General features: G+C 39.8%; 1 protein-coding gene across 1 annotated transcript in view; it reads right to left on the bottom strand.

Annotated features, from left to right (window-relative positions):
• The window catches only part of abhd18 (abhydrolase domain containing 18), a 57585-nt gene extending 41901 nt beyond the window's left edge, over positions 1–15684 (bottom strand). Inside the window, exons 1-4 of the mRNA XM_052035859.1 lie at positions 15614–15684; positions 15238–15482; positions 7623–7742; positions 6992–7076 (exon numbers count right to left, since the gene is read on the bottom strand). Coding sequence (XP_051891819.1) covers positions 6992–7076; positions 7623–7714 — 177 coding nt within the window. The 5' untranslated portion in view covers positions 7715–7742; positions 15238–15482; positions 15614–15684. The remainder of the gene's footprint in view (positions 1–6991; positions 7077–7622; positions 7743–15237; positions 15483–15613) is intronic.
• Positions 15685–17046: the final 1362 nt, after the last annotated feature.

Below are 17046 nucleotides of genomic sequence, written 5' to 3'. Positions count from 1 at the left end.
CCCTTTCTCTAGTATATTTCTAAGAATTAACAAGGTTTTTTTAAATCCATGGTTTGCAGCCTTTCTTTAAAAAAAAACTGCATGCTCCAAATAATTCTATGTAGGTGTCCGAGGTCCCACGCGGGAGACTGGTCCAAAGGGTTCAGGAATCCAGGGTACCTCTTGACCCAAAATCGGCCTGGTGATAGGAGGCAGAGGGTGGGGGTGGAGGGGTGTTTCAGTGATGGGAAGCCCTTGACAGAGGTGTACCACGGAGATCGCTGCTGTTATGTACAATGACAACCATCTGCAGATGGGCCTAGGCGGGAATGATAAGTGAGTCTGCAGACGACATAATCGGTGGTGCTGTTGGTGGTGAGGGGGCTGCAGGGTGGCACTGATCAGTGGGAAAGGTGGACAGGGCAACGGCAGATGGAGTTTAATGCTGCAAGGTGTGAGGCCGGACACGCACAGTGAACAGAGGGACCTTGGGGGCACTGAGGAATGGAGGGACCTCTGTGTACAAGTAAGGACCCCTGAAAGTCTACAAAACTCTGGTGAGACCACACTTAGAGTACTGTGTCCAGTTCTGGTCGCCTCATTATAGGAAGGATGTGGAAGCGTTGGAAAGGGTGCAGAGGAGATTTACCAAGATGCTGCCTGATTTAGAGAGTATGCATTATGAGGAGAGACTAAGGGAGCTAGGGCTTCACTCTTTGGAGAGGAGGAGGATGAGGGGAGAAATGATAGAGGTGTACAAAATTTAAGAGGAATAGAGCAGACAGCCAGCGCCTCTTTCCCAGGGCACCAATACTCAATACAAGAGGGCATGGCTTTAAAGTAATGGGTGGGAAGTTCAAGAGAGATATCAGAGGAAGGTTTTTTTTACCCAGAGAGTGGTTGGGGCATGGAATACACTGCCTGGGGTGGTGGTGGAGGCAGGTACATTGGTCAAATTCAAGAGATTACTAGATAGGCACATGGAGGAATTTAAAATAGAGGGATATGTGGGAGGAAGGGGTTACATAGTCTTAGTGGAGGTTTAAAGGTTGGCACAACATTGTGGGCCGAAGGGCCTGTATTGTGCTGTACTGTTCTATGATTCTATGATAAAAGGGGACCTGTATCATTGTCATAAGATTGTGTCTGCTGCACCAAATCTTTATCAGTGAAGTTGCGGCATAGCAAGAATGCTGGACAATTTATCCTTGGCCTAGAGACAAATTGTAAGGAACTCACTGCTGTCCTTAGTACTGGCCAGGGACCTTCTTGTTTTGAACCGCTCTAATGAACCAGGAGTGTCCTTAAATATTACAATACAGGCCATCCCCAGGCAGGTTCTGTTTTTAACAGACATCCTTAAGTTGATTTTGTCCATAAGCCAGAAAATACACAAAAAAAAATCACTATCTGGTACCTCCACAATATTGTCATGAGTGGCATCAAAAGCACAAAAGACTAATAAGAAAGACCAATTAATAAAAGTGGAGAAAGGGAACTAGTTGTCCCAGACTAACATGTGCATGTCAGTCTTCTGAATTTAACATATGGGAGCTTGTTCGTATGTACGGGTGTCAATAAGTTGGACATTCCAAAAGTTGAGATGATCTGTAACAACATTATGCCATAAAGCTCACCATCAGGCCATGATTTATCGGGAAGCTACTTCACACAAGCCATGGAAAATAGTGCCATTGCCATTACTTTATCCTTCTGAATTAAGTAGGGCATCCAAAAATAAGTTTATTAAATACTTAAAGGTCTCTGAATAGAAAAATGGAAGCTAGAAAAACCACCCCAAAATCTATTTAAAGCTGTAGAAATAAAGCCTCAAAAATCTGATTGAAAGACAAATTACCTCCCAGAATTGGTAGGGAACAAAGAGCCTAATGAAAAGGAGGAAGAAAAGGAAAATAGCATCAGTAAAACAAAAAGTGCTCAAGAAATATAGGGATCTAAAAACTGATAAATCTCCAGGACCTGATAATCTGCATCCTTGAGTACAAAAAGAGGTAAACATGGTAAAAGTATATGCACTGGTTGTCAATTCTATGGAGTGTGGAATGTTTGCTGCAGTTTCTAGGGTGTCCAATGTAACCCCACTCTTTAATAAAAGTGGGAGAAAGGAGGGAAAAAATGGAGTCTATAAGGAATGTAACAAAGGTGCAGTGAGAAAACATTAACAGGATTAGACAAAATCAACATGGATTTTTGAAAGGGAAATAATGTTTGACAAATATAATGCAGTTTTTTTTAGGAGGATATATGTTGTAGAATAGATAAGGGAGAACCAATGGGTATAGTGCAATTGAATTTTCAGAAAACCTCTGATGAAGTCCCACATAAGAAGATAATGTGCAAAATTTAGGTAGATGGGATTCCAGGTATTTTATTGCAATGGATGACATAAGAAATTAGAATAAATGGGCCTTTTTCTCATCATCCAGAGTGGTGAACTTGTCAAATTCTCTACTGCAGAATGTTGTGAAAGCCAAATCACTGAATATATTTAAGAAGGAGACAGACAAGATTCTAGTCATAAAAAGCATCAACACACATGACAGAACAGGAAGATGGTGCTGAGATAGAAGATTAGCAATGATCATAAAACAGTAGCACTTAGCACTCAGAGTGTGTTCCCAGAAACAAGAACACTCACAGAATCAGTGTTAAAAGCATTCATTATTGCATTATATATTGAAAGAACTGTGTTACTAATACTGCTGCTGTGCTGGGAACCTGGCTTGAACCCATCCTCCCTATTGCTTCTTGCTGCTGAACCAGGAATCTGCCACAAACCTAGCAATGTATCGTCCCACATTCGTTGCGGAAAGCCTGCTTACGAGGGCTGGTATTGTGGGCCACAGCAGGCAGTGCACCCAGTCAATGCTGAGATGTGGGGCTCAGGGCTGCATTCTGATTGGCCTATAATATACTGCACCCTTGTTGGGGACTGGCAGCACCTTCTCCATATGTTAATAGACTGCCTGGATCCTGCGGTCTCTCTCAGTACCACCTGCTGGATATGATGGAACTCAACACCTCAGTGCTGAGCAACTGACCATTCACCATGGCAAAATCATCAACAGCCCTGACAGGCAACCCCTCTGTATCCACGGGGCAATTCATTGCTGGGGGAGTGCCAGCGAAGGGCAGGGACTCGAGCTGAGCTCAGCTGCACCTGAGCAGCAGAGAAGGTAGGGGTTTATGCCAGATTCCCAACACAGCAGCAGTGACCTAAGCAGATGTATTTTTTTAAAGTATGAAAGGGGATATGTACCACTGTGCATTCGGACTAGAGGACCATGTGCGTTATAATGAATCACTGTTCTGCAGGATGGTGCTATCGCGTGATGGAGCTGGCTCAAAGACACATTCCAGCTCTTATTTTTCTATGTTTCTGTGTTCTCAGTCCTGTGATGCTCTGAACATTTTTTTAAAAATTAAAGATATTTTTCCAACAGCCAATGTAAATAGGCAATTCCCAAGAGTGCCAAATGGAATTAAGGTGACATCTGCCACATCGTCTTAAAACCACTTCCACATATTATCTCTACAACAGCTTGTGCTGTTCTAACTGTCTGTTCTACCAAGAAAGTTCTTCAAGACTGGGAAAGACAAATCCATAGCTCTCAGACACAATTACAGATTTTGTTCTTTTGTGACTAATTCACTCTTTCCAAGGCGTCATATTTTCAGACTGGACTAAACAATGAATCTACTGCAATAAAAATAAAGTTGAAATACTGAGCAGGTCATGCAGAAACAGAGTTAACATTTCAACTCTATGATCTCGTATCAGGACTAGGAAAAATAAGAAAACAAGAGTATTTAACATTTCAATGAAAAAGGAAAGATTGAGAGGACAAAGGAATGCCTGTGATAGGGTTGTGACCAAATGAAACTGAAAGACACAGTGTTTTGTGCTGGCTGAGAGAACCTTTATCAATGCAAGGAAAAGTAAGAAAACAAACATGTTTTAAATTGCAGAGAAGGGGGAGGAGTGGAAAGAAAACAAACACACATGTTAGGATGAAGACCAAAAGAAACTAGATGACTCAGATGGCATTGGTGCTGGCTGAGAGAGGATAATGAAGGTTTATTAACTGTAGCTGATCTGTCTGGAGCTAATATAAACCTCCAGAATCAACTGTTACAATGCTCACACTTCTGGCCTCATCCTCCACAAGCTCCAGTTTATTCAAAACACAGCATCTGTCTAAACATTAGCCTCATCCACACCTGGCCTACGTTGGATTTCAGTTCTCTCTACAGACTTAAACTCAAATCTTTCTGGAACCTTGCTCTGATCCGACATCTTATTCACCAATATCCATACCACAAACTCTTCCGAACCTCTGTGCATCATACACTCACTTCACTCCACTATAGTGCTTTATTTTATTGTTTTTAAATTGGTAATTATAAAATGTTCCTAATGTTAGTTGAATGAGCTTTCCCCCAAATTGCTTCTCTTTAAAATCATCTCACCCACTATGGCTCTACTGGCACACTCACTTGGGCTTTGCTTCAAAAAACTTCTTCAGTGAGGGGCAGCAGGTGACAACAATAAAATCAATCATTATCTATTCCCAATCTTGTCCTGATATAATGTTGATACAGATGATTTAAGCAGTTTTCAAGAACAGGACTCCTGTCTGATGTTTTTATCCTCACCCATCTATTGTTTCCCCCATCCCCTTCCTCTAAATCTGGGCCTGTACATCCCAGCAGTAATTAAAGAGTTAATTTGTGGTTGTTAATCATGAACAGTAGCAGCAATTAATGGACAGCTCTAACTGAAAACTTTGATCAAAACTTGCTAAATAAAATCCAGGAATTCAATCCAAATAAACACAATCCTTCCTCATAAATTTTATCCTAAATATCATTAGAGTAAACCTACATTGCTTTCCCTCAAAAGTCAGTAATTTGCTCACTAAATTCTGATGCCCAGAACTGCTCAGAGAGCACAGCTATTGTCTAACCAGAGGTTTGTTTGGCTGCAACACAAATTTACATCCTGTATTCTAGTCTTCTAGAATAATCCTTTAAGTATTTTCTGTCAGTGCCCATGGCTTTTTACATGTGTACATACACATATATTTTCTGACAAGATCTAAACTGGCAATCCACCAGCCCTCTATAGAGGAAATTCAATTAAACAGCATCTTTAGTTTATTTTAATTACACTCTATTCCCTGTTTCCTCACTGGCAACACAAGTTACATCAAGAACAAAGTTAATGCAGATCTTTATAAGAACCATCTCAAGTGGGCTGCAAATTCCAAACATGAGTAACATATATAGCAAGTTCCTGATCTCAAATTTGCTATTACAAGGAATTGCCCAGGGATAGGATGGTGCTGACAAAAACGGAGAAAAGCATTGAGCAACCAAATATTCTGATCACTTTTTATGCTTCTTCCAGCTACACATTGAGTTCATGGAACAAAAAAGATGAAATGAGGAAGGAAATAACATGACTAATAAACAACTTCAGCTAAGACTATTTTGTTCATTTTTGGGGGTTAGCTGTTATTTAAAAGTCTATATATCAAATTAATGGAAGTCAATCTTAATCATGCCACCTTAATTTCCTACTTTAATTTTGGCAACTCGAAAGTGATTTGAAAAGGATCTTTGTTTCAAATGTAACTTTAAGTATACATAAACTGACAACCAGTTTTATCTTTCCATTATCCTAAATTTATAAGTTAGAAAAAAATTCCACAATACATGAAGTATTGACTGCACCTAAACAACCAGGTATGAAATCACAATTTGATCTGAACATCCCCTCAACATTAGTGCATTTAAGCCACATTTAAGTTTTAGTCCAAAATTTCCAATGCCTCGCCAACTCACTAAATCCAAAAACGGTACAAATCAATGTCCTACTTCATTCAACATAATTATCCCTTCATCAAGATCATTTTTTTAAAAACATTATTTTATTCCCAATGCTGCTAAAACCTTCAACCACGCATTTGGACACAAGGCTTGATTTTCCAATATCTTCCTAGTCACCCTCCCAAACTTCCCAGATACATTCTACTCATAAGTGCAGCACTACACCCCATTCAAACTAAGCCATACTCACTTAGCATGCCTTTTTCTGTTGACCTTCAGGAGTTACCTCCACAGTTTACTGACTTACTTAACAAATCATTTCACAAGCTCTTCCATCGTATCTCTCCATCCTTATCCACATCTAGAAGTTCCTAATCTCAAATCCTTTGAAAGTTCCCCTCCATGATACTCCTAAATTTTAAATGCTTAGCTGATGTTCCACTGCCTGGTTAAAATCCTGGAATTCCTACACAATAGCACTATTTGAGTACCTTCACCACAAGCTAGGTAGTTTACGAAGAAGGCTTTGCACAACAACCACCTTCAAGAGCAATTAAGGCTATGGATTAAATGCCAATTATGGCACATCCAACAGGAGAATAAAAATAGAGCCACTATCATTCCTCTCTATTCTTGTGCAATTAGTCTTGCTGAATTGAATTCCCTTCCTCTTGCTAGGTCTCTCCCTACCATCTAAAGCATTCTCAAAAATTGACCTCTTTAGCAATGATTTCAGCTCTTTCTAACATTCTTTAGTTGCTAATGTGCCAAATCTGACCTGCTTGTCAAATGTTTCTTAAAAGATCAATACAAGTGTCAGCTAGGAGTAAAAATTGCATCCTGCCTTGACTAAACTCATACAGGGAAATATGAAGCTACAGAATCAGCTGAGGGTAGAATTCAGCAATTGATATTATTTGAGTTAACCTGCAATGACATATATACTCTTATTATTCCCCTAGACAATCCAGGAGATTTTGCTGGAATTCAACACCAGAATTAGTGCTTTTTTTCACAACTGAGGCGAAAAGCAGCTTTACAGAAATATTCAAGTTAAATTAGGCAAAGAAGATTACAACAAGGTTATATTCTGGCACACAATCTAATCCAATGCAAAAGTAATGCACCTTTACAAAAACTTTTTGCTACAATTTGTTACCTTGTCAATGAATATAGGATAGTCTTTTGGTACCAACTGTTGACATTTTTCTCTGTTTCCTATTGTTTTCCTAAATTCAAACAACCTGCAATTTTAAAAGGAAAACAATTACATAACTTTATAAGTTTTACATGTGTATGTTCATGAAATATTCAATTAAATGTGCACATCACATTGATGAAAGCTGTAAGTAGAAGCATCCAATATGAAAAATTTGGAATTACAAATGAACACAAAGCAATATTATCATTTACAGAATCAATTTTTAAAGTTTGATAATTGATCTCTACCACAAATGCCAGCCTAAAATATAAAGTAAGATTTCTCTTAAAAATGCAAAATCTAAATGTTAAAATTAATTCTAATTTGTCATACTACAGTGCAACTTCAAAAAAAAGTGAACTAACAGTGTGTTGGAGTATTAATTGGAATAACATCAGAGTTTGGAAAATCTTCCAATCCAGCAGCAAAGTTAGAGCACGCTAAATTAACAGTTTTACTGTATTGTACTTCAGCAGATACACCAGTTACAAAATCAATCCCACAAATGAAATAGTCTACTAGGTTATTGCAACAATGAGACACTAAAATCATGATCAATGGAATAATCAAGAAATGACACCAAGAGTACCTTCTGAGATCATCTGGCTTTCCCCATCCCTGGATGAAAAGTTTTGTAAGAAGGAATCGCCTATAGAGAACGTCCAATTTACTGACACCCATGAGAAGGTCCAAGTATTTTAAAACACATCTAATTTAAACAAAAAGACATTATATTTTTCAATCATATATTTAATAGGTATATCAAAGATATAAAATGATTAAAATTAAATGACAAAAAAATCATTAAAACTAACTTCTTCAGTGATGGTAAAGCTAAAACAAAATACAAGTTATTGCGTACCATGCAAATATTAACATTTCTACGCAAATTCTGAGGTTCTTAAACTATAATGGAAAAATTCTGGGCATCTCCCAAACTAGACTACTTCCTTAAATGTACAATAACTAATTTGACCCACGGAGTCAGATTGCCCCATTCTACAATGATCTCTGTAAGAGCACCAGAAATAGGAGCTGGTGGCCATATAGCCACTCAGACCTCTTAACAAGATAATGACTGATCCTGCAAATCAACTACACTTTATTCCTTTTCAAGCCTAAAATTATATCAAATTCAGCAACAACAATGTCTACAGTTGGTGGATAATTCCAAAGACTTACAATACCGTGAAGAAAGTTTTCATTCCAGTCCTAAAAAGTTGACTCCTTATTCAGTGATTACACCCCTTTTTATTCCCTAGCCCGAGGACTCAGTCACTCACAATTGATCTAATCAATACCTTTCGGAATCTAGTATGTCTCAATGAAAGTACCTCATTCTTCTAAACTCTGTAAGCATATGCCAAACTTACTCACTCTCCTCAAAGAACAAGTCTCTCATCTCCGGAAATAAACTGGTGAACCTACACTACACCACCTGAAAAGACAAGTATCCTTTCTTTGGTACACAACATCCTAGGTATTATTTCACCCAATCCTTGTATTTTTGCAAGTTTCATTTAGACCACCTCGCATTATTCTAAATACTAGAAAAGATTGGCACCTTCTACTTAATCTCTCTTAGGAAAAACCCTTCCTCCTAGGAATCAGTCCAGTGAATCTTTGTTTCACCTCCTTTGAAGCAAATACATAACTTCTTTTTGCAAGAGACCAAAAATATTCACCATAGTCTAGGTGTAGACTCATTAAAGTTCTATATAGTTGACAGATAATTTGGTCATGTACTACAACCAATTAATTCCAACATATTATTTGTTTTTTCTTGCTTCTAGATATTAAATTTGGGACCCATTACACAATTACACTTCATTTGCTATTAAAATGTTTCATAACTCTAAACATCTTTATTAAATCTCCCTCTAGCCTCCTCTGTCCCAAATACAATTCTAAAATGTTTATTTCCTAATAGTCTTCCCAAACTATAAAAAATTTTGCTTAAAAAACAGGAATGTTAGTAATACAGTACCTCCTTAATTTTCTGACATAAGCTCACATGAAATCTTACATTTTACAGATTGTAACCAATTAAATAGTTGGTTCATTATGACATCATGAATTACCAAGATCTCTGAGCTCAGTACAAAATTACAAAAAGATTAATAATGAATAAATTTATTTTGATCTTTGTTGGATCCCAGTCTGACTGTATCATAGTTTCTTCTTAATATCTTTTTTTTCAAAGCCCACCACAACTTCATCCCTACTGACATGCTACATCTTCAGTTTCTATAAAACTCAGATCCCCATACTCCTTCAATTCCGGTCTCTTGTGCAAACCTAACTTTAATCACTCCATTACTGCTGCAGAAGAGAAATAACTGGTGAAGGAGAAATCCTTGGGGGATAACTTTGTTAACATGAATAAGCAAGCTAAAGCAGCAACGACATAGGTGGGGGGGGGGTGAGGGATTATAGGGAGTTAGGAGAGAAGTTGAAAAGCAGAACCTCGAAGGTAGTAATCTTTGGATTAGTCCCAGTGTCATGTACTAGTTAGGGCAATATTAGAAGGACAGAACAGTTGAATGTGTGGCTAAAGAACTGGTGCAGTGGGCAAGGTTTCAGGTTCAGATCAATGGAAACTCAATGGGGCAGGGGCAACCTGTACACGAAGGACGGGTTGCACCTTAACTGGAGGGGAAGCAATATCCTGGCAGGGAGACTTGCTGGCGCTACTCAGGAGGGTTTAAACTAGTTTGGCAGGGGGATGGGAACTAGAACACCAGGTCAATAAGTGGAGGGATTGAGAGGAAGGTAAATGTCATGATCAGTACACCTGTAAGGTAGGTTGGGCAGGGACAAGGTAATTGACAAGATGGGACGGACATGTTGAAGTGTGTTTATTTTAATGCCAAGTGTATTAAGAGTAAGGGAGATGAACTTAGAGCATGGATCAGTACATGGAAGTATGACGTTGTGGCCATTACAGAGATTCGGTTGAGAGAGAGGCAGGACTGGATGCTTAATGTTCCAGGGTTTTGATGTTTTAGAAAAGATTGAGAGGGAGATAGAAAGGGGGGGCAGGGAAGCTACACTATTAATAAGGGACAACATCACAGATGCATTCAGTGGGGACATAATAGAGGGCTCATTCACTGAATGTATATGAATAGAACTCAAAAATAATAAAAGGTTCAATCACTCTGTTGGGATTATACCACAGACCCCCTCCACCACCCCCCCCCCCCCCCCCCCCCCCCCCACCAGCCACCAGGACATTGAGGAACTATGCAGACAGATTAGGGAAAGGTGCAAAAACAACAAGGTTGTTGCCATGGGTGATTTCAACTTCCCCAATATTGGAATTGGCTTTTATTGTCACTTGTACTGAGGTACAGGGAAAAACTCGTCTTGCATATCATTCATAGAGATCAATTCATTACACAGTGCATTGAGGTAGTACAAGGTAAAACAATATAGAATACAGAATAAAGTGTCACAGTTACAAAGAAAGTGCAGGCAGGTGCAAGGTCATAACAAGGTAGAGTACGAGGTCAGTCCATCTTATCGTACAAGGGAACCGTTCATAGTCTTATAACAGCGGAATAGAAGCTGTCCTTGAGCCTGATGGTACGTGCTTTTAGGCTTTTGTATCTTCGATGGGAGGGGGAAGAAGAGAGGATGTCTGGGGTGGGTGAGGTCTTTGATTATGCTGGCTGCTTTACCAAGGCAGCGAGAAGTATAGACAGAGTCCATGGAGGGGAGGCTAGTTTCTGTGATGTACTGAGCTGTGTCCACAACTCTCTGCAGTTTCTAGCAGTCACGGGCAGAACAGTTGCCATACCAAGCTATGATGCATCCAGATAGGATGCTTTCTATGGTGCATCAATAAAAATTGGTGAATATCAAAGGGGACATGCCAAATTTCTTTAGCCTCCTGAGGAAGTAGAGGCGCTGATGAGCTTTCTTGGCCGTGGTGTCTATGTGGTTGGATCAGAACAGGCTAGTGGTGATGTTCACTCCCAGGAACTTCAAGATCTCAATCCACTCGACCTCAGCATCATTGATGAAGACAGAAGCATGTGCACCCCCTTCCTGAAATTAATGACAAGGTCTTTTGTTTTGCTAACATTGAGGGAAAGGTTGTCATCACGACACCATGATTCTAAACTATCTCCTTCCTGTACTCCGACTCATCATTATTTGAGATACAGCCCACTACAGTGGTATCATCTGCAAATTTGTAGATGGAGTTAGAACACAATCTGGCCACACAGGCATGAGTGTATAGGGAATAGAGTAGGGGACGGAGGTCACAACCTGGTGAGACACCAGTGTTGAGAATAATCATGCCGGAGGTGTTGCTGCCTATCCTCACTGATTGCGGTCTGTTGGTCAGGAAGTCAAGGATCCAGTTACAAAGGGAGGTGTTGAGTCGCAGGTCTCAGAGTTGGTGATAAGTTTGCTTGGAATTATATTATTGAAGGCGGAGCTGTAGTTAATAAACAATAGTCTAATGTAGGTATCTTTACTGTCCAGATGCTCTAGAGATGAGTGCAGGGCCAGGGAGATGGCATCCGCCTTAGACCTGTTTCACCCATAGGCGAATTGCAGTGGGTCAAGGTTGTCTGGAAGGCTGGAGTTAATACATGCCATGACTAGCCTCTCAAAGCACTTCATGATGGTGGACATCACAGCCACCGGGCAGTAGTCATTAAGGCACATTATCTTGTTTTTCTTAGGTATCAGGATGATAGTGATCTTCTTAAAGCAGGTGGGAACCTCAGATTGAAGCAGGGAGAGGTTAAAAATGTTGGCAAATACCCTCACCAGCTGATCTGCACAGGATCTAGGGATACGTCCAGGGACACCATCCAGGCCAGATGCTTTCCACGGGTTCACTCTCCAGAAGACTGATCTTGCATCTGCAATGGTTCAGGTGCATTACAGGCTGTCGGGGTGGGTAGTGACATACCACAAGGGTGCTCCTGGGACCTCCTTAGTTCAAGAGGTTTCGATGGGGCAGAATTTGTTAGATGCATCCAAGAGGGTTTCTTAAATCAGTATGTGGAAGGTCCAACTAGAGGTGCAGCCATACTGGACCTGGTATTGGGAAATGAGTCTAGCCAGGTAACTGACCTTTCAGTGGGAGAACATTTAGGGAACAGTGACCACAACTCAGTAAGTTTTAAGATAGCTATAAGTATGGACCTTGTGGGAAAGTATTAAATTGGAGCAGTACAAACTACGAAAGTATTAGGCAGGAACCAGGGCCCTTGAGGTTTATAAAAAAGGCCCTTGAAAATCAAACAGGGTGCTTGACAAGTATAAAGAAATTTGAAAAGAACTCAAGAAGGGAATTACAAGAGCCAGGAGGGGCAATGAAAGTCCTTGGCAAGTAGGATTAAAGAGAATCCCAAGGCATTCTACATCTACATTAAGAGCATGGGGATGATGAGGGAGAGAGTATGATCATTCAAGGATAAAGGAAGGAACATGTGCTTGTAGGTGGAAAATGTGGACAGGTCCTAAGTGAGTACTTTGCATAGGTATTTACCAAGGAGACAGAAGTGGAGGATAGTGAGATCAGTATGGAGCATGCTAATATGCGAGGGCATTTTGAGATTAAGGAAGTGGTAGTGTTGGTCTCTTGAAGAAAATTAAGGTGGATAAGTCCCCAGGGCCTAACGAGATGCACTCCAGGTTATTGAGAGAGCCAAGAGGTGAGATTGCTGGAGCTTTAACCAAGATCTTGGAGTCCTCTCTAGCTACAGGTGAGGTGACTAGCAAATCACTAATGTTGTTCCATTATTCAAGAAGGGAAATAGGGATAATCCTTGTAATTATAGACCAGTGAGCCTCACGTCAGTGGTAGGGAAGCTACTGGAGAGGTTTTTTAGGGATAGCACTTACGAGCATTTGGAGAACCACAGCTTTAATTAGGGTCAGTCAGCATAGCTTTGTGCTTGTCTTTCTAACTTGATTGAGTTTTCTGAGGTGGTGATGGAGGTGATTGATGAGGGTAGAGCTGTGGATGTTGTCTACATGGATTTTGACAAGGTCCCACATGGTATGCTCATCCAGAAGATGAAGATGCATGGGATCCACGGTGACTTGGCCATATGGATTTGTAATTGGCTTGCCCATAGAAGACAGAAGATAGCGGTCGATGGGACTTACTCTGGCTGGAGGTCCGTGACTAATGGTGTTCCACAGGGATTTGTATTGGGATCTCTGCTGTTTGTGATATATACAAATGACTTGGATGAAAATGTGGATGGGTGGGTTAGTAAGTTCGCAGATGATATAAAGATTGCTGACATTGTGGATAGTGTAGAAGATTGCCAAAGGATATATCGGGATATAGATCAGTTGCAGATATGGGCGGAGAAATGGCAGATGGAGTTTAACCTGACCAAGTGTGAGGTGTTGCACTTTGGGAGATCAAATGTAATGAGACAGTATACAGTTAACGGCAGGACCCTTAACAGTGTTGATGTACAGAGGGATCTTGGGGTTCAAGTCCATAGCTTTCTGAAAGTGGGTGCACAAATTGATAGGGTAGTAAAGAAGGCGTATGGTATGCTTGCCTTTATTAGTCGAGGTATTGAGTTCAAGAGTCAGGAAGTAATGTTGCAGCTTTATAAAACTCTGGTTAGGCCGCATCTGGAGTATTGCATTCAATTCTGGTTGCCTCATAATAGGAAGGATGTAGAGGCTTTGGAGAGGGTGCAGAAGAGGTTCACCAGGATGTTGCCTGGATTAGAGGGCATGTGTCATGAGGACTGGTTGGGCACACTTGGGTTGTTTTCTCTGGAGTGGCACAGGCTGAGGGGAGAACTGACAGAAGTTAATAGGATTATGAGAGACATAGATAGAGTAGACAACCAGTTATCTTTTTCTCAGGGTTGAAATTTCCAGTACAAGAGGGCAAGCATTTAAGATGAGATGGGGTAAGTTCAAAGGAGATATGCAGGGCAAGTTTTTTTTTACACACAGAGTGGTGGGTGCCAGGGGTGGTAGTGGAAGTAAATATGATAGAGGTGTTTAAGAGGCTCTTAGGTAGGCACATGAATGTGCAGAAAATGGAAGGATATGGACATGTGTAGGTAGATATTTAATGACTAGCTAAATTATTTCAGCACAATATCATAGGCCGAAGGGCCTGTTCCTGTACTGTACTGTTCTATGTTCTATGTCCAGCGATTCTCTGCATGAATAAAAATAGAACCACTCTAGTCAAGTCCATCCAGCTGGAATGACAGTAGAGTCATGGAGGAAGATGTTGAAATTAGACCTATTAAGATCTTCAGATATGTTCTGGATTAGAAGAGACATGATCAGAATTTCAGTACAGTGAAAACTGATGGAGTCAAACAAGGAATTCAAGGTATCAATCTAAGCTTTGACTGTTAATCACAGAACAATAATTCCCCCATTCCTGGAACTATATAACCAAATCTCTTCTTTACCTTTCCTAAAGCCTTTATCCCTTCCTTAAAGTGTGGCACCCGGAAATGGATACAATATTCCAGCAGAGGCCAAATTTGCTTTTTACATAGGTTTAGCATAGCATAACTTTCTTGCTTTCATACAATATGCAATATATTTCAACAATAAAGTCATTTTAAACCAAAATACCTTTTAAATTTAGATCTAGGTAAAGCAAACCACAATGAAATAAAGGATGAGAAAACATGTTTTAATAAATTTGCTAATATTAATGTTAATAAAGTCACAAAGAGAACTCCTTTGCTCTTTTAAAATTGCCATGTGATCTTCTGCATCTGAGAGGGCAGATGGGGCCTGGATTTAACATTTCCTCTAAGAGACAGCAAAATCTAATAATCATTCAGTGATGCTTTAAATTTCAACCTCCTGACATGAAGGTTAGGGATTCACCACTTAAAGGCACAATTAGCATCTTAAAATACAAAACCTTAATGTTATGAAAAAACAAACTATAATACATTAAAACAACTATGTTATTTAGGGCATAAAACTACAAAGAAAATGTATTGTTTTGAAATATAATTAACAAGATTCTAAAGGCTAAATAATGATTATTTGGTTCAGTAAATTAAGAAAATCCATTTCAAGAACCATTTACTAGTTTGTCAAACTTTTAAGTAAAGCCACAATAATGTGCCTTTACCAGTTACAGTTTAATCAGTATTTTATGCAAAAATTATGCCAGATATTTTCATTTTTTAAATTCTAAGCTTGCATTTCATTAAACATTTTACCTAGAAAAATGCCTCTACAAGCATAATTAGAACGATGTAGCCCTTACAATCATATACGATCTATTTTACACCAGTTTCTTTCTTATTCACTTGAAGCATTGATTACCAAAATACATTAAAAATTCTGTGCTGGATTCTACTGAGCTCCTCGGTTTGGTTGGAAGGCAAGAACGCTCTCCTTCGTCAGCCGATCATTAGCGTCACTCCAGACTGCATCGAAGCAAACCAGGACATCCAAGTAACATCTGCAATTCGAGAAGTCAGAGGATAAACTTCACTAGCCATCGGACCATCACGTGCAATATTGTTTCAGAGTAAAAATAAATCAACAATTAACGCTAATAACAATCATTCGCTTTGTTCTGATTCATCTCACCCACTGTACTCTGTCATCCTCAGCCCATTACCAAGAATGCCGCCATCTTACAGCCATCACATGGCCGCCGCAGTCCTCCAATCAGCGCTCAGAGGAACAACAGGTCGGCGGTTTGCTTTAGGCGGGCGGAGGATGGTGTAATGGAAGCCGTCGGTTGTGTTGGGATAGGAAGAGAAAATGACTATAGATGGGAAAGGAGGTTAATGTCTTATTAAATTATAATTAATCTTTCTTCTCTTGACCTCAGAATCTACCTCCTCATGGCCTTTAACTTTATTGGCTGCCTGTACTGTACTTTTTCTGTAACTGTAACACTATATTCTGCATTCAGTTATTGCTTTTCCTCAGTACTACCTTGATGTACTGATATGATGAATATTTGGCATCATCAACACAACGAATAATTTGAGGGCATGGTTTGTCGTGGGTAGGGCTGAATTATCCCCAAATTATGGGGGCTTCTGCTGGAAGGAATACTGTCCCTGGGCCATTCAGCTCAAGTCTTCTCTGGGATTCAGTTTTGTTGGGAAATTACTCAGGAAAAAGGTCCTTTGGATCTCTGTCCTAATATTTATGTATCTGGTTCATTATGGTTTTCTTTCTGAAGTTGCTTCTATGAGACACCTTTGTTCATTTTGCTGCACTAAAAGCACTGTAAAAACTAAAAACCTTGTTGCATTGTGTTACGAACTTGGTTACTCTTGGTGAATGTCCCTTTAAGATAGAGCATAGTGGTGTGTGTGTGTTGGCGTGGTTACAACAACAGAAGATAAAAGACATAATGATGTTTTTGAAGCAGTCATTTCAGAGGAGAGAGAGAGAGAGAGACCAGCTTGCTAGTTTCTCTATCGATGGATGAGAAACAATAACTGTGCCTGTCACTACAAATCCACGTATGGATTTTTGGAATAATCCGGTGGAGTCCACTTTGTCGTTAACCTGCAGAGGGAAACAGGTATTTGTGTGGATGGCCACGTCTTGGATGCCTTTCTGGGTGGCAGATACTTCGGAACAAAGCAGTGGAGTCCATTTTGTTGTTGACCTGTAGAAGGAAACAGGTATTTGTGTGGACGGCCACAATTCGAGAACCTTTTGGGGTGAGGAAGATGCAGTGGAGTAGTCACTGCTGAGTAAACATTGAGGTGTCGTATGGGTTCCATCGTGGAACATTTGGATTTTGTAATATCTCTATTTTCTCTCAGTACACCTACATTTTGTCTTCAGTCAACAGTGGTTGTTGAAGAAGCCTTTGCTCACGTTTCACCTTAATGGCTTGCTGAACTGAACTTTAAGAACCACTCCTGGAAGTTGGAGTTTGGGAATTTGACACACACACACTATGAGTTTAGTTTTTGGGGTTAATGTTTAAGATTTAACATTTTTACTTCTAACATTCTAACATTTTTATTTTTCTTATTATCATAAGTAGTTAT

Source organism: Pristis pectinata, chromosome 2, assembly GCF_009764475.1.
Source record: "Pristis pectinata isolate sPriPec2 chromosome 2, sPriPec2.1.pri, whole genome shotgun sequence".
NCBI classification, from domain to species: Eukaryota; Metazoa; Chordata; class Chondrichthyes; order Rhinopristiformes; family Pristidae; genus Pristis; species Pristis pectinata.
The sequence above is the reverse complement of the archived record's forward strand: the minus strand, read 5'-3'. Positions and strand labels throughout refer to the sequence as shown.